A 24,153-nucleotide genomic window follows, 5' to 3' on the forward strand; every position below is an offset into this window, starting at 1 on the left:
TAAAAACTCCGCCGTGAACACCGCCACCTCTCTCCCGGATGAGCTTAATACATTTTATGCTCGTTTCGAGGAAAATAACACCGCCCTCGCAGAGAGAGCACTCGCGGCCAACGCTACAGAGGATTGTTCACTCTCAGTCTCTGTTGCAGATGTAACCCGATCCTTTCGACGGGTGAACATCCGTAAAGCCGCGGGTCCAGATGGCATTCCGGGCCGTGTCATCAGAGCGTGCGCGAACCAACTGGCTGGTGTTTTTAAATGGACATTTTCAACCTGTCCCTCTCCCTGTCTGTAGTCCCCACATGCTTCAAAACGTCCACCATTGTGCCTGTACAAAAGCAATCAAAAATCACTTGTTTAAATGACTGGCATCCAGTTGCTCTGACCCCCATCATCAGCAAATGCTTTGAGAGGCTAATCAGAGATTACATCTGCTCTGTGCTCCCCACCTCTTTGGACCCATTGCAGTTTGCCTACTGCAAAAACCGCTCCACTGATGATGCCATTGCATTTACAATACACACTGCTCTTTCTCACCTGGGAAAAAGGTACACATATGTGAGAATGCGGTTTGTAGACTACAGCTCAGCATTCAACACCATAGTGCCCTCCAAGCTTGATGTGAAACTCCGGGCTTAAACATCTCGCTGTGCAGCTGGATCCTGGACTTCCTGTCAGGCAGACGTCAGGTGGTTAGAATGGGTAGCAACATCTCATCACTGACCCTCAACACTGGAGCCCCGCAGGGCTGTGTACTCAGCCCACTCCTGTATTCCCTGTACACACATGACTGTGTGGTAACACACAGCTCCAATGCCACTAATAAGTTTGCTGACGAAACGACGGTGGTAGGTCTGCTCAAACAGAAACAGCCTACAGCGAGGAGGTGCACACTCTGACACGCTGGTGTCAGGAGCACAACCTCTCCCTCAATGTTAGTAAGACCAAGGAGCTTGTAGTGGACTTCAGGAGGAAAGACAGAGAACACAGGCCCATCACCATCAATGGAGCACCGGTGGAGAGAGTCAGCAGCTTCAAGTTCCTTGGTGTCCACATCATTGAGGAACTCACATGGTCTGTCCACACTGAGGCCGTTGTGAAGAAGGCTCACCAGCACCTCTTCTTCCTTAGACGGCTGAGTAACTTTGGAATGAACCACCACATCCTCATACGGTTCTACACCAGCACTGTAGAGAGCATCCTGACTGGCTGCATCACCGCCTGGTACGGCAATAGCACGACCCACAACCGCAAAGACCGGCAAAGGGTGGTACGAACTGTCAGACACATCATCGGATGCGAGCTTCCCTCCCTCCAGGACATATATAACCGGCGGTGTGTGAAAAAAGCTCAGAGGATCATCAGAGACTCCAGCCACCAGAGTCATTGACTGCTCTCACTGCTACCATCAGGCAGGCAGTTTCGCAGCATCAGGACCCGCACCAGCCGACTACATGACAGCTTCCTCCCCCAAGCAATCAGGCTTTTGAATACTTGATCTCTCACAATCAATACACACTGGACAGTCATAATTATATTCTCCACAATACAACTACAGTATATATATCTTCTTTTAAATAAATTGTATTTTTATTGTATGTGCATTCTATATTGTGTGTATTGTTTACTGTACATTGTATATTATTATTGTTTAGTGTAATTATGTGTACATTTGATATGTAAATTGTGTTGTGTAAATATGTTGTTTATTGCAAATTGGTATATGTCTCATCACTGTCGTGACTGCTATGTTGCTAGGAACTGCACACAAGACTTTCACCTACTGTTGCCCTTGTGTATATGGTCGTGTGACGACAAAGTGATTTGATTTGATATATAGTTTATTTAAATGGTCAGCCATTGACTGATACTAAACACACAGTACTGATTTTTTATGAGTTTTAATTTATTTAAATGGTAAGCAACTGACGGATACTGAACATAGAATACTGATGGTTATTTAGCTATTTATTCTTTATTTTCTCAAGTATTCATTTCTAGAATTTGTTGACAATGTATAATTATAATGTCAAATATCCAATGATAAAAATATTTGTTTAAGAAAGCAGCCATCGGAGTACCTTTGCATAGTCATATCAGTGCACAATCCACATAGAAAAGGTCTGTTTTCATTCCAGCTCAAAAATTAACTATATTATCCACCATAATGGTAATCTGTGAATTTCCCTTCTCTAAAATCGGTATCGGAATCAAAAATCTCATATCGTTCAGTCTAATATGTACTATATAGCCTAGATTGTACATGGTAGATCTTGCTGCAATAACATGATGAAAAAGTAGATCTCATTCCATAGACCTATGAGCATCCCTGCTGCTATTGGTGGTGGTGGAGGCTTTTGTTTATTTGACATACATGACATAAAATAATTACCATATGATAATAGGCTCCTCCTATTATCTTTTTTTTTTTTTTCCCTCCGGACAAGGGACATTTTTAATCAGACATGTGAAGGACCAATTTACTTGTCCAGAGAACAAGCATATGACAATGCTTAATTTCGAGTTCTGCAAAGTACAACAGCAAGCAGATAACGTTACTACATATGTTATCATTGATAATTACGTTTTACATTGACTTTTCAGCTGGTTCCCGCCACCTCCTTGCTCATCTTAAGAACCTTGTTACAACGTGTTTGTCAATAATTTTCCAGCTTCCTCCTTTCCCATCCTTGAATTGTTACAATAGTGTTGAAACCCAGGAAGGATGTGTTGTCGTGGAGTCCTCTCCACTGCCATCCTCCAGGATGAAGAGCCGTTGCCGTCCGCCAGGAGGAGAAGCCATAGCCGTCTGCCAGGAGCCGGAGGAACCGCTGCCATCCGCCAGGGTATGGAGGAGCAGCTGCCGTCTGCCAGGGTATGGAGGAGCAGCTGCCGTCTGCCAGGGTATGGAGGAGCAGCTGCCGTCCGCCAGGGGATGGATGAGTGGCTGAGAAACAGTTGACAGCGTATCCGGGGCTGGCGAGCCAGTCCATCTTTTCTTTCCTCTCTCTCTCTCTCACCCTAACATACCAGCTTAAGCCAAAAGGTAAGCTCTGGGAGAGTAGGATTGCAGTAGTATACTAGTTTCATGGTAATTATCATACTATGTACATTTCGTTATCTACGGTATTGAGAATAAATATGTAACCGGACGGAGAATCTCACCTGCGCGTGTGCATCTCCTTTCCTCCCCGACTGCCTGTCAGACTCGTCAACATGTGCCACACACACACACACATGCAGTGGAGAAAATGTCAGAGAGAAGCAAGGTGAGGGGGTCTGACATAAGTGAGTGTGAGTTAAACAGTGATTCTCAACTGGTGGGTCGCAGGTCTATTCGGACTGAATCGTGGGGACAGCAGGGAAAGAACAATGCCATTGTTCTCCCATTGAAGATATTTCGGCAGCTGCACAAGTATAGCCTATTTAGGACTGCCAAGGCAGATTTAATGATAATCTCAAAATCAGCTAAAGACTTTTTATCTGCACTTTCGCACGAGTGTGACTGAACCAGCTCCCATTAGGGATAGGCATTCATCAATAATTTGTATTATTTAAGCTCATTAAAAACGAATGTTCGAATATTCTATTATTTAAAAGGTAATTAATGAGAAAAAGACGTTGTAAAATTATTATTTTATTCATAAAGGTTGCATCACCATTAAAAAAGAGGAGACTGTCAGAAAGTTTAGCAACTTTTGTTCTTGGAGAAACCTGTCACTTGTCAGCGGTCCAATTTGATGTGTATAGCAATTACATTACACTTGTTCTTCACTTGAGGATACATCTGTCGTTTACAGTTGAGGTTGGATTTAGTTCAATTACTGCTGTTTTGCACATCTCTGGACCCCCCCTGTGCAGTTTTGTAGAGACTATTTTGACTGTTTAGAATAAATTTTTTCTTCCATCAACTTTGAAATAAAAAAAGAAAGTACAATGTGTAAATGTATATATATTGTGATAAATATCAATATCGAACAATATGAAAAAGATTATTGCGATAACAATTTTGCCCATATCGCCCAGTCCTAGTTGAGAACCACTGAGATATATGTACAGACAGGAGCATTCTCGCTGTGTTATCACGCCCCTACAGTATATGTTAATTATAGGACATTATTTTAAAGCTCACACAGCTGATTTTATTTTTCATTTAGTAGTAAATTTAACATTCTATTCTAACATGATTTAGTTAAATAACATGTTATAGTTACATGCAGTTTATATTTGGTTTATTATAATTCTGTTAGCTGTCTTATTTCTTCTATTTATTTTCAAAAGGGAGACTTTTTTTTTTTTTTTTACACATACAAAAATAGTTTCAAATTTCAATTACAATAAAGTGTTTGTTCAACCAAAAAAAATAACTTGTTTTCACTCCTTTAAGGGTCATTGTAACTGATAATAATAATTGTGTAATACCGTATACCACGATCAGGGTTTCCGTTGTCCGGTAATTACCGGACATTGGCCGGTAAAAAAATTAAATGTCCGACAAAATTAAATCTCTCCGGTCAAATTGTCCGATTAAAATTGCCTAATAATCCCGTCCCCCTAACACAATCTGAATTTGAGAATAAGCCTAAAATGTATAAAGCAAAAATACACCGATCTCTTGCTATGTTATAAAGGAACAGGCTCTATCGTTTGAAAGTTATGAAACAACATCGCATGCTGCATTTCAAATAAAGCGCACGCCTAAAACGGCTGCAATATAGACCTAAACAACGAACGATTGAGTGAGACGTTTCAAATATGGCCAGGCCCAGGCAGACTAGCTTTAAAAGCTTTTTTCAGAGGCCAGACGCGACGGACGATGGTGAATCAGGAACATCTCATTATAGATAGATCAGTGCTTCTAATCCACGCATTCGTGCAGTTTTTTTTCTCTATCATCAAAACTGAATAGCCTATGTTCATCAGTGCATGGTTACAGTCTATATCAAGCAGGGACACGTTTGTGTGCATTTTATTTTGTGATTTCACCGGAATTAATAGAGAGTCTCCGCAACGGCGATAGATTGAAACGCGCGTCATAGTGAAGATTGCGCAACTCGCGCAGCGCGTCGTCCATGCAACTGATAGAAGCGGACACGAGCGCTCAGCTTGATTTCAAAAACAACAGATTTTAGCGCTAGATCTCTTATTTAATAACGGACTAAATGAATGATCTGATAGTTAACTGGAGATGTTTATTTATTTGTATTAGGTACATCCGTGCCTCAATGTTTCAAAAAGTGAATGTGTGTGAAACCACAGTAAAAAACAATTGGCGTTGATTGACGCCAATCGGACGTTCATGTTTTTTTTTCGTCTATTTGAAAGTTAAGCTAATAATAATATGTTGCATTCTATACGGCCTGATTGTGTCATTTTTTAAGTTACATAGACTGCCTCCAGTTTTCCTCAACTTGACTAATTAAGAGGCGATATATTTGACCGGCATATCATCAAAATGTCCGTAAAACGAAAGCACCATTTTTTTCTAGCGGAAACTCTGACCACGATACTGTGTAATTTTCTGAGACGGTTATTGTACTGTGAAAATCTCATACTGTTGCAACCCTATGGGAGAGTAAAGTAACCATTTAAACAATCTCAATGTTTTGACACATTATAATACACCATTATGTTGGCTATAAGCCAAGTCTTAATGAGCTCTTTACTACCCATGGGAGCCATAATTTGATCTCTGCAGGGTCTCCCTTTCTATTCGTGGGGGAGTTAATTGGCCATTTCTGCTGTTAATTCTCCTAGGTCACTGCATAAGGATTTGTACAGGAGGCATTACTGTTGAGGTCAATTGAGCACTGGGGCAAAGCCAATCATTACAACAAGCTTTGAATTGAGGAATAATCCACACATATCCTGCAACAGTCCAGTGACATGTGTGAATCATTGCAATGTATGTGTGCCAAGCCAAACCTCTACTGACGTGCTGACCAACTGCTTGTTTAATTACAAACAATTATTATATTCCGTAATGCCAAAATTGTTCATTGCCATTGCAAAATAACAAAAACTATCACACTGAATGTATAACACAATTCAAAATTCGATGGCATTTAGAAAACCATGAACAGAGCTTATAAACGCTCAAATTGGCAGCTGCATTCGTACAGCATGATACACAATCATTTACTAGGCCTATACTGCCATTGTCAGGAACATCACGGGAAAACAATAAAACCTGACAACATTTGATTACATTACTAAATGCCGCTGCATGCTGCCTATAACAATCTCTCATTTGACTCTTCTCACTGAAAATATATTGGCAGCAGGTTGGTGTGAGTGCATCTGCATGCACAGTGAGGTGAAGAGTTTTGGACAATGGCCTGGTGTCAAGAAGGCAGCCATGAAGCCACTTCTCTCCAAGAAAAACATCAAGGACAGACTGAAATTCTGCAGGAAGTACAAGGTTTGGACAACAGAAGACTGGTGCAAAGATATTTTCTCTGACTGTTTGGGACATCTGGAAAATCGATAGTCCAGAGAAGAAAAGGTGAATGCTACCATGACTCCTGTATCATGCCAACAGTGAAACATCCCGAGATCATCCATGTGTGGGGTTCCTTTTCATCCAAGGGAGTGGGTTCTCTCAAAATTCTGCCCAAAAACACTGACATGAATAAAGAATGATATCAAAACGTCCTGCAAGAGCAACTTCTCCCAACGATCCAGGAGCAATTTGGTGATGATCCGTGCATTTTCCAGCATGATGGAGCACCAAGTCACAAGGCAATTGTGATAATGAAGTGGCTCAGAGATCATTACATTGACATTTTGGATCCGTGGCCTGGCAACTCCCCAGATCTTAATCCCATAGAGAACCTGTGGTCAATCCTCAAATGGCGAGTGGACAAGCAGAAGCCCACAAATTATGATCAACTCAGAGCACTAATAAGTCAAGAATGGATCGCCATCAGTCAGGATTTGGCCCAGAAGCTAATAATCAGCATGCCAAAGCAAATTGCAAAGGTTATGAAGAACAAGGGTCAACACCGTAACAATAATGTTTGCCAATAAAAGCCTTAAAAACTTATGAAACTCTTATCATTGTTTTCCAGTATAACATAGAAACATGTGAAAAAAAATCATCAACAAATACTGAAGCAGCAAACTTTGCAAAACACAAAATATATGTCACTCCCAATACTTTTGGCCATGGCTGTATATATATATATATATATATATATATATATATATATATATATATATATATATATATATATATATATATATATATATATATATATTTTTTTTATATTTTTTAAGGCGATCGGTTAACATTTTTATCTAATTAATTACATGGTGTCCAGAATAATCGCATTTAAACACATATACAAATATTTGCTGAGAAAGTCCCTCATATAACAATAATTCAATATATAATGATGAAATAATTATACATAGTTATCTTTAAATATTTAAAATTATATATATATATATACACACACACACACACACACACACACACACACACACACACACATGATTATAGCAAAAATCATAATTTTTTATTATTGCTCTTGATATTGTAATCACGATTATTAATGTTGATTAAAAATGTTAATTACCGTGACAAAGTAAGCAACCGTGTGGTTCTTCAGAGTAGCAGAATTAAATGGTGGATATTAGCTTCACTCCAGTTTCTTTTAAGCATCTTATTGTATTGTATTTTATATTGTAATAATGTTTGTTAAGGTAAGGCAAATGAAAATAATTGTAAATTATTATATAGAATACATTTAATTATTGCTGAATCACTGGTTAAATCATTAGTCCACGTACAGTAAATAATATGGCACATTCAATATTCAAACTTATTAACAGCTGATTTAAATCAACCAAGTTAATGAATTAGTAAACCCTTAGATGGCTAGACAGGGGACCATTCATCCCAATCTTGTTCATGTAAAATCATTGTTAGATAATTTTTTGCCTAAGTGGTTGCACTTTGGAAATTAAAAACAGTCATTTGTGATCAAGTTTGTGCGATTCGTTAAAATGTTAAATCTACCAATACCAGCAGCGTGGCAAGCTTGTAAAATTATAAGAGCAGACGCAATAACAATGAAGGTGATTCCTGAAATATGCCATTCATGCCATATTCTTTATGTTGGCTACACCTCCAAAACACACTTAGAACAATTAAGCTGAATTATTTTATTGCTATTTAGTAAAAATCTAATTCACATTGGACTACTTATTAACATGACAAAACAAAAAACTGTTTATTAAAAATTACATTTTTAATAAATTGTACACAGAAATCGAGCAACGCGACAAACTCTCCAATTTCAATGACTGCTTTCACTTACTCAGGTTTACACTGTTTGAGACCTGCATTTCCCCTCAAGCTCAGTGACGCTCCACACAAAGCTCTGCACTGTCACGAATGCTTTTATTTAAAACAAAGCTGTGTAATCATCATAACAACTCAATTATTTACACCGTATCTGTACCTTGATTAGAACAGGATCATTTTAGTTTTGTCTTGTTGCTCATTTGCAGTGTATTTAACATCTAGGTTCAAAGCGAGCGGTGCAATATGCAATGAATCCAAAAATATTTACAAAGTGCTTTTTGCTCTTGTTCTACTACTTCTTTTCAAGTGTCAGGTGATGTTTATGTATATATCTATCAGGGCTCAATGCTAAGAAAGTGTTCTACTGGCTCAGTTGGAACAGTGCTTTCGATTTTTACTGGATCTGCCAAAATTTTCACTGGGCCCAACACAAAAATGACAAATATCTGTCGTCCGTTAGAAAGTGGAGGAGTGGCCGAGGAACAAGCTACGGCGTATCGGAGAACTGGCGAGTAAGTGTTTTTTTTTTCATCTCTCTCTCTCTCTCTCTCTGCGCTCCGCGTTGGCCTTTTCCCTCTCGTTTAAATGTTACTGTGTTTTTTGGGGGGGGGTATTACACTGTTACAGGAAGTACCCCCCCCCCCATTTTTAATATTTCTGTTTCCCTCCCCTTGTCCCCTCCATCATCCAGGTAGACAGGGATGAACTGCCGGCGGGGCTTAGGGCACGCCCTCCCCCGGGGAAAGGGGGGTGTACGTCATGCTGGGGGCTCCCCTGCCTGAGAGAACGAGGGAGGTATGTGACAGGGTGGAGGGCAGGGCTGGGTCGTGATTATACACACCCGGTCCCTTATCAGGCTAATTAAGCCTCCGAGAGGGATAAAGGCTGATTGCGGACGGTGGTGCGACGAGAGAGAGATCGTTTACGGACATGTCCGTGTGTGTTTGTCTTTTGTTTGTTTATCATTAAAATATAATTTATATTGCCAAGCCGGTTCTCGCCACCTCCTTTCCATTGAACCGCTTTACAATCTGTTTTACCATCATTGCTTTAAAAAAATATGTCTGAAGATAAATATTTTTTACATATCTTATGTTTTTAATGCAATGTCCCCCAGGGGCCTGGGTAGCTCAGCAAGTAAAGATGCTGACTACCTGAAGTCGCGATTTTGAATCCAGGGTGTGCTGAGTGACTCCAGCCAGGTCTCCTAAGCAACCATATTAGTCCGGTTGCTAGGGAGGGGAGAGTCACATGGGGTAACCATAGTGACTATAATGTGTGGTTCTCGCTCTCGGTGGGGCGTGTGGCGAGTTGTGTATGGATGCCATGGAGAATAGTGTGGGCCTCCACACGCGCTACGTCTCAGCAGTAACATGCTCAAGAAGCCATGATATAAGATATGGATTGATGGTCTCACATGCAGAGGCAACTGAGATTCATCCTCCACAAACCAGATTGAGGCGAGTCACTACGCCACCATGAGGACTTAGCATTGGGAATTGGGCATTCCAAATTGGGGAGAAAAAAATACAAAGTCCCCCAAAATGTAATCACATATAAAATTATAATTTGCAAGATATGATTATGTAATCCCATATATGCGCTATACAGATATAAATTAATAAATACATCATATTAACCTCATCCGTCCTGCACATGTGCTTTTAAGCCAAGAGATCTGTGGAGGAGATGATGGGTTTCCGGTCACCCGTTTAGTCATGCAACTTTTGCCCATGTGTACTGTTTTCACAAGAAGGATCATAGATTATTCACGGAGTTAAAGATTTGATTATTGGCTGAGAGAACAGACTTGCTACTAAATTGGTTGTGATGTGTAATATACAGTAGGCAGATATTAGGCCTGTGAATTAACAATGTGTATACAACATGAAATCAGACAACCCAAACAAGACCAACACTGACTGATATACAAAGAACAAAAATACCTGTATGGTCTAGAAAATGTAAAAGGTGTTTGAGGATTATATGAAGTAGACTGTATAAAATATTCATATTCACCCTATTATCTGATAATAATAGCCTAATAGTCATAGTGATCTTGCTTCTTTTCATATCAAATGACATTATCATGTCGAATTATTTTTTACATTTTGAAACATTACCTAATTAAATGGATTCTTACATTTTGAGCATATTTACATTGAGCAGCTCGTGATATCCAGACAACTGGGGTTTAACAAAGTTTATTACATCTCATTCGGCACTTCATCTCTTCGCTCCGTGTCATTTTTGTGGCACGATCGGGTAAGTGACATTTGTAGCAACTGCCCCAAATCTTTCTCACACTGGCCTGGGCTATCGGGCAGTCCTAATTGTCAAGCTCTGTATATTTTTATATATATATATATATACATAAATAATATATATATATATATACATAAACAATAAATATATATATATATATATATATATATATATATATATATATATATATACATAAATAATATATTGATATTCAAGCTCTCAACTCGGCTATGTAAACTAGTTGCTCTGTTTTCCTGTGAGTGCTCAGCGCTTCCTCTCCGGGGAGCAGACAGATTTGCAGCTCTTTATTTATTTACCATATGATATCAAATCAAGAGTCATATACAATAAAATATATTTTTACACCTCTTGTTCAAACCCAAAACCTTTTTTTATGGAGCTTCAAAGTTTTTTGTCACCATTCACTAGCATTGAATGGACCAACATAGCTGAGATATTAATCTAAAAATCTTTGTTTGTATTCTGCAGAAGTAAGTAAGTCTTATATTTGAATTTTTGTGTGAACTATTCCTTTAAATTTGCACTTTTACAATATTACATATTCTGGAAGTGATGACACAACTTATTGCATTATTCACACAACTGAAAAAAGAAAGAGGAACCAATGACAACATCATATCTAAAATTAACAGTTCTTTTTAATAATAAAAAAATAAAAATTACAAGAAACAGCTTCAAAGCTCTCATGTCAAAGATAAGCAAGTACAGATACTGAGATCCTACTAACTCAAACAAGTCCAAAAAAGGACTGAACAATCAATGTGTGCTTTAGTAAAACGCAAGTTTTATTTTTAGCTCATTTGTTCTGCCCTTTCTTAAACTCCAAGGCAGAAGGCAGAAATAATAAGCGCATAGCCTAAATGGCAGGATGCGTGGCATGTTTACAATAAGCATTACACATGGCTGGGACAAGGAGGGTCACCTGACTAAGGTGATAAGCCACATATGAAGATGCATAACTACTGAAGTCTGACAAGGCGTTTGTTCTATCCCAAACTGAGAAGTGTGGCCTTTCAAATAAATTGAATTGTATTTGAGTGGTGCAAATCCATATGTAATCAGACCCAAAAAAATCAGACTTTTAAGACACCTGGTGATTTGCACATAAATTAGTTCAGTATGCATGTAAATCATAAGCCAAGATCAGATGAGGTCAGCAACGGGTGTGCCACGCAAGCTCATTTTCTCTATGAGCACTACACCAAATGATCCATGTTACTCTCCCTTAACTGGTAGTACTCCAGCAAACCTTCTCCAGCAAAGTCTCGTTCCGTTGACCTTGACCAAAATTACCGTTGTATTGATTTGGGTTGATGATTTATTATATCACATATCAATAGTGACTGGATAACATGTTGATGAACTGTCAGGCTAAATGACACCCGTTCGCATTTAATTCATAATTATTTGCAAATTAAATAATAAAACACAGCTATAAGAAAAACACTTTGCATTGTAGGTGTTGTGAAATGTCTCGAGACATGAAATGGGTTGACACTTACGTTTTATGGCATTGATGAGATTCTTCCCATCTTTGTATAGTTCTTTGATAAATCTGCTGGTTTTGTCCAACTCGGCTTCATGAGCTTTGATTTTCTCTCTGAAAGCAGGACTGTCCAGGTAACATTCACTGAACTCCAACGGGTGTAAACCCATTTTCAAAAGACTGCTAGTTTACAGACTAGCTAGCGTCTAATTTTCGTTAAAAAGGTGACCCGTGAATGAAAAACTGGTCAAAATAAAACAGCAACAATTAAAAACGAAGGAAAACAAAGAGAAAGTTGAAGGAAAAAAGGTTATACAAACGCGTCCTCGTATATTTCGCTGTGACCAAACGCGACGAAACTTCACCAAACAAAACTCTACCAAAGTCAAACCCCTCGCACGACGTAACTTGGTATGTCCCAGGTTTAAACTCTCAACAGATACGTTAAACAGCTCAAGGTTGTAGAGATATCTATTTAAATAAAGGTAGTAGTAATGTCCAGTCAGGGATTTTTTTTCCCGAGTCCGCGTATGACAGTCGCGCGAAAGTCTCCTCCCGCGTGCAGGACTTTAGGGGCTTTTTCACGCAAATACGTCATCACGCCTGGCATTCTGGAAAACCGGGACATTTTCCGGGAATGGCCTTTCGCAGACATTGGCTCGTAAGCGGTTTACCTTTGCTCATACCTAATAAGTCGTTTTTATTAGTATTCGATTCTTATTTTTCTTAATTAACGCTGTTAGTATGATAAGTCATAATGCGCTGGTCAGTGTCAGTATGTTTTAATCTTACGTGGAACTTTAAACAGGGGCTTTCTGCTGTTTCTCTCCGTCTGATTGTACTGCACGTACCTGCTGCACGGGGGCTGAGCTGCACTAGAGTGGCTCAGATATGACCAAATAAAATATGTTCAAAATGAGATCTAGGCTTTAGTTACAACGACGGGTTGGAGGACCTTTTTATGTTAAATTTGCATTGGCGGGATCCCAGATCTGAAACAGGTAAATACGTAAATAACTTTAAAAAAAAATGAAAATTAGGCATTCATCATATTACAGTCTTAATAAACACAAACTCTTTTATGTATCGATATTTGAAAATAGTGGTGCACATCCACTCACACACCTGAAGGGATAGTTCACCCAAAATGAAAATTCTCCCATCATTTACTCACATTCATGCATCCCAGATGTGTATGACTTTCTTTCTTCTGCAGAACACAGGTCAGCTCTATAGGTCCATATAATGCATATGAATGGTGGCCAGAACTTTGAAGGTCCAAAAAGCAAATAAAGGCAGCATAAAAGTGATCCATAAGATGCCAGTGTTTAAATCCATATCTTCTGAAAGGATTTGATAATTGTGGGTGAGAAACAGATCAATATTTACGTCAATATTTTTTTTATTATATATTCTCCTCCCTGCCCAGTAGATGGTGATATGCACAAGGAATGCAAATCGCCAAAAGCAAGCAATAGAAGAATGAGGAAGTGAAAGTGAAGATTTATAGTAAATAAGGACTTTTTTTGATCTTCAAAGTTCTGGCCACCATTCATACACCTCTGGGATGGCATGAGGGTGAGTGAATAATGAGAGGATTTTCATTTTGGAGTGAACTATCCCTTTAAAAGATTCTCACAAAATCTGTCAAGAAAATTATGTGGTCGTATTTTACTACAAACTCTAAAATAAATATAGCTGTGAGCAGCGATGGCGGGCCCAAGCCGGTGGCACCGCCACCCCCGTGCCTTTAGGGTTGCTGTGCACGATGGGCAATAACGTAACCTCGCTTTGACTGTCGAGAAGATGTGTGCTGTAGAGCTCGCATCAGTGTGTGCTCTGCAAAAGTGCGCATCAAGGGCACATATCGACCACAAAGTATGCGTGAGCACCCTTCCGATACCTAAAATGAAAAATGAGACACCCTTCGGTCTCATGGAGTTAATGAACACATGAAATAAGTACACAAGACTGAAAATTCATATGAAGTGTGCCATTTAGGACAGGGCCTATGACCGTGAACCACAATAGTCACATCTATGAGATAATTCAAATGTAGAATAATTTTTGATGTCATAGGATGTCATAGGTCAATATCTTTTGCAGCACTTAAATGTGTTAATCCAGAAGGCCAGTATTTATCTGGAGGTCTTTGTACAGGTTTATCAATGTAATTATAATTTACGCTTATGTGTTCCTATGATATGCAATGGAAGTACATTTCTATGTTTAACATGGGTGTATTCACAATACATAGCATACGATATAATATCTTAAGATTATTTATCATTATGTTAAGTACATCACACAAATGTGACTGTATTCACCTGTAATGTCTCCAATAAGTACAGTATATTGGCCTGTATGGCCATGATATATTGCCTTAGCTAGACTTTAGCTAACCTATTACATTAGCTAGTAGCTCATGAGTCATGAATGTTAGCAAGACACAAGTTAACTATATTTGCTTTTGGCTAATTAGCTGTATAGTCGAGGCACTGTACACGACGCTGAGGGAGGGCGGGCATCGACAAAATCTCATCTACCGACCTGATGTTTTTTATTTAATAAATATATTTGTTTGACAGGAAGCTGTGCGCAAACAGGAATATATATATTAATTTATTTATTAAAAAATAAAAATAAACACCCCAGAAAAAAGGGCACTAATTTCTCTCGAGGAAGAAAAAGGGCAGGTGCTCAAGCCCCTTTGATGTCTATGTGTGCACCTGCCTGAGGGTGAGTAAATGATGAGAGAAATATATTTTTGGGGTAAACTCATTTTATTTGAAAGACTATCTAGGTACATAATAACACTGCATTGCTGTGACTGTTTATAAATTTCAAAATGTACAAGCTCACACTTTAAATGGTCAGTGCTTTGATTTTTAAATCATCAGTGATTATTTTTACATTTTACATGCCATTCAAAAACGTGGCATTTTACAGCGTAAGAGAGAAATTAAAAAACTTAAAATAATACCATTTGTACTTTTCAATGACTTGTCTATGTTCAGGGCGAAGGCTAAATTGTTACTGTCTCTTTAAGAGGGTTTTATCGCATGTTACGATATTCAAGGCACAGTTCAGTTTAATCTTTTGAGAACAGAGAAGTATCATTATTTTCGTTTTGTGCCGTGCTTGTTGCATCTGTATTCATTGTGAGACGATAAAATACAGACTGCGTGAATGGCTGATTTTGTTCACTTGAATTTTGTGACGTGTTTCTCGATTGCTGTGTCACTCAATCTGCTCGCAAACATGTATTTGAGTTGTTTTCACATTTGTTGAGTTGAATAGTGTAAAATCGCTTGAATGTTCAAACAGGCAAACATTGTATACAACCGACAAACCTTCGTGAAGATGCGAGCAAAAATAATCTGTCAGACATAGAGCTGTCACGATAACTACTTTTTGTTGTGCGATATATTGCACATAAATTAATTGCGATAAACGATATTATTGTAATTTTCAGACCATTTTATGCCACTGATTACATAATGACAATATAATAGCATAATAATGCAAGTACACTGTTTCAAAGAACAAAGAACATTTTATTCTTATTCTATTCAATATTTAGACATTGTGAAATGTGAAAAAATATATCCCAAATAAATAAAACAAGTAAATAAATACACTTTCGTTAACAAAAAAGTGCAAGGTATCAAGAACTAGATCAAAACAAAGTAGGCTAATATGTCAATTTAAACTTTTAAAGTGTCTCACACAAAGGCACAGATGCATCAACAGGACATTGCTGCTGCCAGATTAGTTTTTTAATTGTTAGGCAGATTCCGAGAAAGGAACACCAACATGTTTACCTTGTGGGGCTTAAGGCAGGATCTTACTGGGGTAACAATGTTACCAGCTGTGCTAAACAGTCTTTCTTAAGGTACGTACACACTGCCAGCGACATCGCGCGCGACAGCGACTCCATACCATTCATTTTTAATGCGAGCACAGCGACTTCCGGCGACACGAGCTGTCGCGACCGTTGGCGCTAGATGTGGGCGGGTCCAGCGACGCGACAAAGTTGAGAAAAGTTCAACTTTGGAGCGACTAACGGAAGCGACAGCCAATAAGAGAGACGACGGGAGAGCTCACGTGATCCTTCTCTCTCTCTCTCTCAGCTCCTGCAGTAACGGAAAGATGGATGAAAGGCTAATTCTTGCTGTTAGAAATTTCCCAGTGCTCTATGATATGTCTCTTCCCATGTACAAGGACATTTTTAAGAAAAATACTGCGTGGAAAGGTGTATCTGAGATCGCGGGGATTTTATGGACCCAGGCAGACCGCCATTTGCATTTTCGCCGGAGATAAACAGCCGCTATGGCAAACAGCACGCCTTGTTTCTCATTCATGTTTGATATAAAGCATTTTATGTACTGATTCCATTTAGATTTAGTCTTTTCCCTCCAAAATGTTTGTTGTTAGTGGCAAGAAAAGAGATTCGCTGTCAACAGCAATGGAATGACATCCATGAATGTGATTTATAAACGTTACTAGGCAACCAGTAGTGGGAACACCCACTAGCTACTTCACCGCCAGCCACCAGCGACCTGCAGCGATAAAGTCGCTGGCAGTGTGTACGTACCTTTATAGCGAGTTACGCTATCCGTGAGTGTGCGCCATTTCGCGCTGTCACGTTTATATTTGCACTGTCGGGAAAAGGCATCTGCAACAGATAACTGTCTGGAAGAAGGCCCCTCTCCAACTCCAGCTGCAGTTGTTGTTCCCAGGTTGAAAAACTGGGTGGGATGGTTATGTTTTAGGTGCGATTTTAAGTTTGTTGTGTTGCCTCTTTAAGGTACGTACACACTGCCAGCGACATCGCGCGCGACAGCGACTCAATACCATTCATTTTCAATGCGAGCACAGCGACTTCCGGCGATACTGAGCTGTCGCGACCGTTGGCGCTAGATGTGGGCGTGTCCAGCGACGCGACAAAGTTGAGAAAAGTTCAACTTTGGAGCGACTAACGAAGCGACAGCCAATAGCAGAGACGACGGGAGAGCTCACGTGATCCTTCTCTCTTCTCTCAGCTCCTGCAGTAACGGAAAGATGGATGAAAGGCTAATTCTTGCTGTTAGAAATGTTCCAGTGCTCTATGATATGTCTCTTCCCACGTACAAGGACATTTTAAAGAAAAATACTGCGTGGAAAGGTGTATCTGAGATCGCGGGGATTTTATGGACCCATACAGACCGACATTTGCATTTTACGCCGCAGATAAACAGCCGCTCTGGCAAACAGCACGCCTTGTTTCTCATTCATCTTTGATATAAAGCATTTTATGTACTGATTCCATTTATATTTAGTCTTTTCCCTACAAAATGTTTGTTTTTAGTGGCAAGAAAAGAGATTCGCTGTCAACAGCAATGGAATGACATCCGTGAATGTCATTTATAAACGTTACTAGGCAACCAGTAGTGGGAACACCCACTAGCGACTTCACCGCCAGCCACTGGCGACCTGCAGCGATAAAGTCGCTGGCAGTGTGTACGTAGCTTTACGCTGCTACTGTTTTAAAACACAGTCGACATACCGGCTCGTTCACGTTAATTAGCTCTCCTCTCTCGTTCGGCTTAAAGCCAAAATGTTCCCACACCGGAGCTGAAGATTGCGGCTTTGAAATCAATTCCATGTTGGACTCGTTCTTCCTAACTGGCTCGCTGAAGATGTCACGAAACAGAACACTTTAAAATGCAGTTGGTTCACGCCTTCTCTTCACCTGACGGTGTCCGCTCTCTCTCTCTCTCTCTCTCTCTCTCTCTCTCTCTGTGTCTGTGTGTGTGTGTGTGTGTGTGTGTGTGTGTGTGTGTGTGTGTGTGTGGACACGCTGCCTGAGCCCCGCCTCCGACACAGAGTGCAGACAAGATGACAGAGGCAGCGCGATCAACTAAAATGTTGGTGACATTCATTTTAATGTAAAAATGAATCTGATTATTATTTTTAATAATAAAACAAATTATCAGTTGCAATATATCGCGGCACCAAAAATGATCGCGCTCATTTACATATATCGTGCGATAAGTCGATATATTGACTATCGCGACAGCTCTAGTCAGACAACCCTAAAACAACATCATACTCGGATCTTGATACGTTAGGATCGATAAGCCCATCCCTACTTCCTTTAGACATATGTTTCATGTGTTGGTTTTAATAAAGACTCGGAGTACTCATAAAACTCACAGAACGAAATATGCGTCACACTTTACTGCGTTCTCAACAACATGTACACAAGTCTTCTTCATACGTTAAAACAACGAGAATACAGAAAATAGGCTTAGAACTCCACCTAGTGGTTATATTATAGAATTAAAGGAGAAATTACATGAGACAGCTTTATAACTTAAATGGCTTTAACTGAAATAGACTAAAGTTTAATATAACTATTCTGATAAGTGTATATTTCCAACATCATGTTTGTGTTATCCGTTTCTGTAAGTTTTTGTGACGTGTTTCAGAAAGATAATCGCTTAGACAGAGCGATAGTTTATTTTCATCTTAACCGGACATTGATCACTGCAATAATTCATAATTCAGTATATTGATACCCGATTTCTTTATCAACTGTTTGTTCAATTGAGACATAAGGGGTGATTTCAAAGCATTTTGAAAGTGACACACTTCCTTCTGCCAGTTGGTGGCGCTATAACTTTGACTCAAGTAGTCACATCCATGTGACACACTGCTGAAGTTTCATCGAGATCAGTTAATGTATGCAAAAGTTATAACACACTTCCTTGCTTTTATGCTTCCTTTGTGTGCTTTTTGGAGCTTCAAAGTTCATTTGCAATGTGTTCCAAATTCAAACCAAAATATCTGACTTTCTGTTGCTCTGTTTGTTCACTTGAGACATAAGAGGGTGATTTCAAAGCATTTTGAAAGTGACACACTTCCTTCTGCCAGTTGATGGCGCTATAACTTTGACTCACAATAGTCACATCCATGCGACCGGCCTCTTCCCGCGAACACACTGCTGAAGTTTCATCGAGATCAGTTAATGTATGCAGAAGTTATAACAAAACTTCCTTGCTTTTATGCACCCTTTATGTGCTTTTTGGAGCTTCAAAGTTAATTTGTAATGTGTTCCACATTCAAACCAAAATATCTGACTTTCTGTTGCTCTGTTTGTTCACTTGAGACATAAGAGGGTGATTTCAAAGCATTTTGAAAGTGACACACTTCCTTCTGCCAGTTGGTGGCGCTGTAACTTTGACTCACAATAGTCACATCCATGTGACACACTGCTGAAGTTTCATCGAGATCAGTTAATGTATGCAGAAGTTATAACACACTTCCTTGCTATTTGCTCCCTTCATATGCTACCTTTATGGGGTTTTGGAGCTTCAAAGTTTCCTTTGCAATGTGTTCCACATTCAAACCAAAATATCTGACTTTCTGTTGGTCTGAGCTAATGACTGTAAATTAGAAAGTTGTCCGGCTCGATGAGAACAATATAATTCCTGAGTTTTGTGACTCTAGGTCGAAGTATAAAACCAATACCCCACTTTTGTCAACAGGTGGCGCTACTGAGCCCCTGCACCACGCATCAAAAAAGAATATTCAACTTTGAAGCGCTGCCACGACCACAGTATTTAAGATATCAATAATCCTTTCACACGTCTACATCTGCCGTGTGTTTACATTATACACATAAAGTTTTAAGTAAATCGGGTAAAAATAAGAGTGTGATTTCAAAGCATTTTGAAAGTGACACACTTCCTTCTGCCAGTTGGTGGCGCTATAACTTGGACTCACAATAGTCACATCCATGCGATCGGCCTCTTCCAGCGATCACACTGCTGCGGTTTCATCGAGATCAATTAATGTATGCAGAAGTTATAACACATTTCCTGTTTCACTTTTCGCGCCATAATTTCGTTTCCTCGCCACGGCCAAACCGTTCGAGATATCAAAAATCCGCCGGCAGTTTTTCATCCTCAATGTCTTGACTTCATGCTGACCGAAGTTTCGTGGCGATTGGTGGAATTCTCTAGGAGGAGTATTTCACATTCCATTGCATGTGTTTTCCAAAGAACCCTAAATAGACGATTTCCTGTTGGGCTGAGGTAAAAAGTAAAAGTATGAAGGATATATGAAACGATGAGATCTATATGTGTACCGAGTTTCATATTATTACATGCAAGCGTGTTTGATTTATGGACCAAGTTTTCGGACCCTGTTTCAGGGGGCGCTGTCGAGCCCCCCTGCCACGCCCGGGTACCAGCTTCAGCCCGGCCCTAATGGCCGCGGGTTCTGACCAGTGTGCAAAGTTTCAAGAGTTTTTGAGCACGTTAAGAGCCCCAAAAGTGCCCCAATAGTCGTAAAAAAAAAAAATAATAATAATAATAATCCTAACGAAAACAATAGGGTCCTACGCACTTTGTGCTTGGGCCCTAATAATAATAAATATAGCTGCAAGCAGCGATGGCGGGCCCAAGCCGGTGGCACCGCCACCCCCGTGCCTTTAGGGTCGCTGTGCACGATGGGCAATAACATAACCTCGACTTGACTGTCGAGAAGATGTGTGCTGTAGACCTTGCATCAGTGTGGGCTCTGCAAAAGTGCGCATCGAGGGCACATATCAACCACAAAGTATGCAAGAATATGTAACGAGGCACACGTGCCAGGTCTTGTGTGTCACACTTGTATAAGGTTCAATATAATTCGATATGGGCCAACTGATCAGAAGATAAGGAGCGGCTACTGGCGAGAGGGAAACAACACAGCAGGTAGGTGAAAACCAAGAGCTTTTTTTTACTGGTTGGAATCTTGTATTCGTTGAAGAAATTCCTAATTGCAATTTGTCTGGAGCATGTAAATCTCAATACTGTAATTTGACAACATACAATGTATGATAATGCTTACAATCAAATCTCTTTTTTGAAATTCCAGGAAGTTGGACTCATCAACTCAAACAAATCACCTCAACTGACAACAGTTGTCATATACTTTGTATGAAAATGAAATAATAAAATGAAACTTGGAAAACTCAGACTCAGTTTGGTTATGACCCAATAACATTTTTAGAAACAATAAACAATGTTCTCAAAACAACATATTGCAACTTAATAACTCAAATCACTCTTTCAATTTAAAATGTAACAGTCTTTTCAGCCAAATGAATCAAATGTTCAAAATCCACTGAATTGATTCAGTTAGTGTCAGTTCAGAGTCAAATGACTCGGATCAAAAGAGTTTTTGACTCTTTAGAATCGTTCAGTTCAGAATCGATGTCTCTCCGTTCAAAGCTCGAGGAAAAATATGCAAAAACAAAGTCTCGGTCCAATTTGTCCGAAAACGAAAAGGTTTCTCATACCACTTTCGATGAGTTCAAGATCAAAGTTCAATCAAATGGTCTCCGTGGGTGGCTCGCCTTTTACATACGCTCATATGCGTTGCACGTATCCAGGATGTTGATCACAATTTCTCGGAAGAAACAAACATACAACAAAAAAAAACAGCCTTGCAAAAACACAAGGCAGAACAATAATTAATCTTCCATTCAAACACTTTCATCAACAAATATCATGTATACACTTCAAACAACGCATTAACTCAATATCTTGACACTTACACACAACATTGTCACTTTTCATCGACTCGTTTGCATCTTCACATGTGATTAGCTTTAGCCCAACGTGCAAATTAACACTAGCTCACACACTATGCACAAGCAGCCTATATGAACTCTAATGTCACACTACTGATTTGCCGCTGCGTCTGCAACAGTTTCTTGTAAAATGTCAAGTCAATAAACAAAAAAACAACTCACCAAGGCAAGAATTTCACATCTTATTTTGCAAGAAGATAATTTGCGGTGCTTTTTGCGCTCCGTGTATCTACATCGGTTTTTATTCTCGACTTCAGGTCAGCTCTTCAAAGTTATCACTTTCACTCAAATGTAATCTTTTGATTGCATTCAAGTTTCTTTTCCTCAATATCTACTTTTTAATGAGGAGTATCTGCTTCGTCAGACTCGCTCGCTCTCTCCCAATGTTTTTTTTGACAACAGCAGTGTGGCCTGCGCAGTCTCAGTGCGCTGCTACCATTGGCTCATTGGAGTGTCAGTCAATGCAGCGCGATCCATAAGTGGATGAAACACTTTCTCTTCTAAAGCACTCGTTGTTCTCTCTTATTCACATTTTCTTAATTTTCCCATCTTTTTACACATCTCTCAACTCTTCTACTGGTAGCCTGGATCATCTGGGTTACAAATATCTCAGCTCTGTTGGTCCTTTCAATGTAAGTAAATGAGAAGTGGTGTGAAACAGATCAATAATTAAGTCATTTTTTTACTATAAATCTCTACTTTCACTTTCACAAGCTCTTCTCTCTTAAGAGTTCCGTTTCAGTTGTTTTTTGTTTTTTTTGGGTGATTTACTTAAGCATATCACCCCTCCTGAGCAGGGTGGACAATTTATAGTAAAAATATAAAAATACTATATATACTACATACAATATATACTATTTATCTTTTTCACACCCACACCTATAATATCCCTTCTGAAAGTATGGATTAAACCACTGGAGTGTTATGGGTTACTGTTATGTTGCATTTATGTGATTTTTGGAGCTTCAAAGTTCCAACAGAGAAATTCCTCCCCTCCCTCCCCACACACACACAAAAAAAATGGCAGGCCATTCTGTCTGTCAGAGAGAGAGACACAGAGAGAAAAAACACAGAATGGGAGGGGTCACTCTGTCTGTCAGGAATTCCAAGAAATCCACATTCAAACCACAATATCTGACTTTCTGTTGGTCGGAGCTAATGACTGTAAATTAGAAAGTTGTTCGGCTTGACGAGAACAATATACACGCCGAATTTTGTAACTGTAGATAGAACTAACTAAGTTATAACACACTTCATGTGTCCATTTTTAGTCCTAAATCAATTTCCACGCCACGGCCAAACCGTTCGAGATATCAAAAATCCGTCCGAATGTAGCATCCTCAATGTCTTGACTTCATGCCGACCGAGTTTGGTGGCGATTGGATTCATTCTCTAGGAGGAATATATATAATTCCAGAGCACGTGTTTCCAAACAACCCATAATAGCCGACTTCCTGTTGGACTGGCGTAAAACTTAGAGCACGAAAGTTGTTCGGCCCGATGAGATCTACAAGTGTACCGAGTTTCATATTATTACATGCAAGCATGTTTGATATACAGACAAGTGTTCGAATCCCATTCCAGGGGGCGCTGTCGAGCCCCCCTGCCACGCCCGGGTATCATCTTCGGCCCGGCCCTGATGGCCGCGGGTTCCGACCCGTGTGCAAAGTTTCAAGAGTTTTCAAGCACGTTAAGGGCCCCAAAACCTTGAAAAACAAAAATAAAAGCATTCTCATTCAACAGCCAAATCACCCCCCTCCCCCCAGACACAGAGAGACGTAGGGTCAGTGAGAGAGGCAGAGAAAATTCTCCAAAACATCCACATTCAAACCAAAATATCTGACTTTCTGTTGATCTGAGCTAATGACTGTAAATTAGAAAGTTGTCCGGCTCGATGACAACAATAAAAATACTGAGTTTTGTGACTGTGGGTCAAAGTGTAAAGCAACCCCCCCACTTTTGTCAAAAGGTGGCGCTACTGAGCCCCTGCACCACGCCCGTTTCTGAAACTTTGCACATGTCTACTGGCTAATAAATGTGATGTGTCTGTCGAGTTTCATGCAATTTCAAGTATGCTAAGAGTCTCAAAAGCATCAAAAAAGAATATTCTAGTTTGAAGCGTTGCCGCGGCGACAGTATCGAAGATATCAATAATGCTTTCCCATGTCTACATCTGCCGTGTGTTTACATTACACACCAAAAGTTTTAAGTAAATCGGGTAAAAATAAGAGGGTGATTTCAAAGCATTTTGAAAGTGACACACTTCCTTCTGCCAGTTGGTGGCGCTATAACTTTGACTCACAATAGTCACATCCATGCGATCGGCCTCTTACAGTGAACACACTGCTGAAGTTTCATCGAGATCAATTAATGTATGCAGAAGTTATAACACACTTCCTGTTTCTCTTTTCGCGCCATCATTTCGTTTCCTCGCCACGGCCAAAC

At 39.6% G+C, this 24,153-nt stretch overlaps 1 protein-coding gene across 1 annotated transcript in view; it reads right to left on the reverse strand.

Annotated features, from left to right (window-relative positions):
* LOC127643434 (rho GTPase-activating protein 10-like) overlaps nucleotides 1-12,657 on the reverse strand; it is a 135,131-nt gene extending 122,474 nt beyond the window's left edge. The window contains exon 1 of the mRNA XM_052126185.1: nucleotides 12,100-12,657. Coding sequence (XP_051982145.1) covers nucleotides 12,100-12,253 — 154 coding nt within the window. The 5' untranslated portion in view covers nucleotides 12,254-12,657. The remainder of the gene's footprint in view (nucleotides 1-12,099) is intronic.
* Nucleotides 12,658-24,153: the final 11,496 nt, after the last annotated feature.

This window comes from Xyrauchen texanus, chromosome 5 (assembly GCF_025860055.1).
Source record: "Xyrauchen texanus isolate HMW12.3.18 chromosome 5, RBS_HiC_50CHRs, whole genome shotgun sequence".
NCBI lineage: Eukaryota > Metazoa > Chordata > Actinopteri > Cypriniformes > Catostomidae > Xyrauchen > Xyrauchen texanus.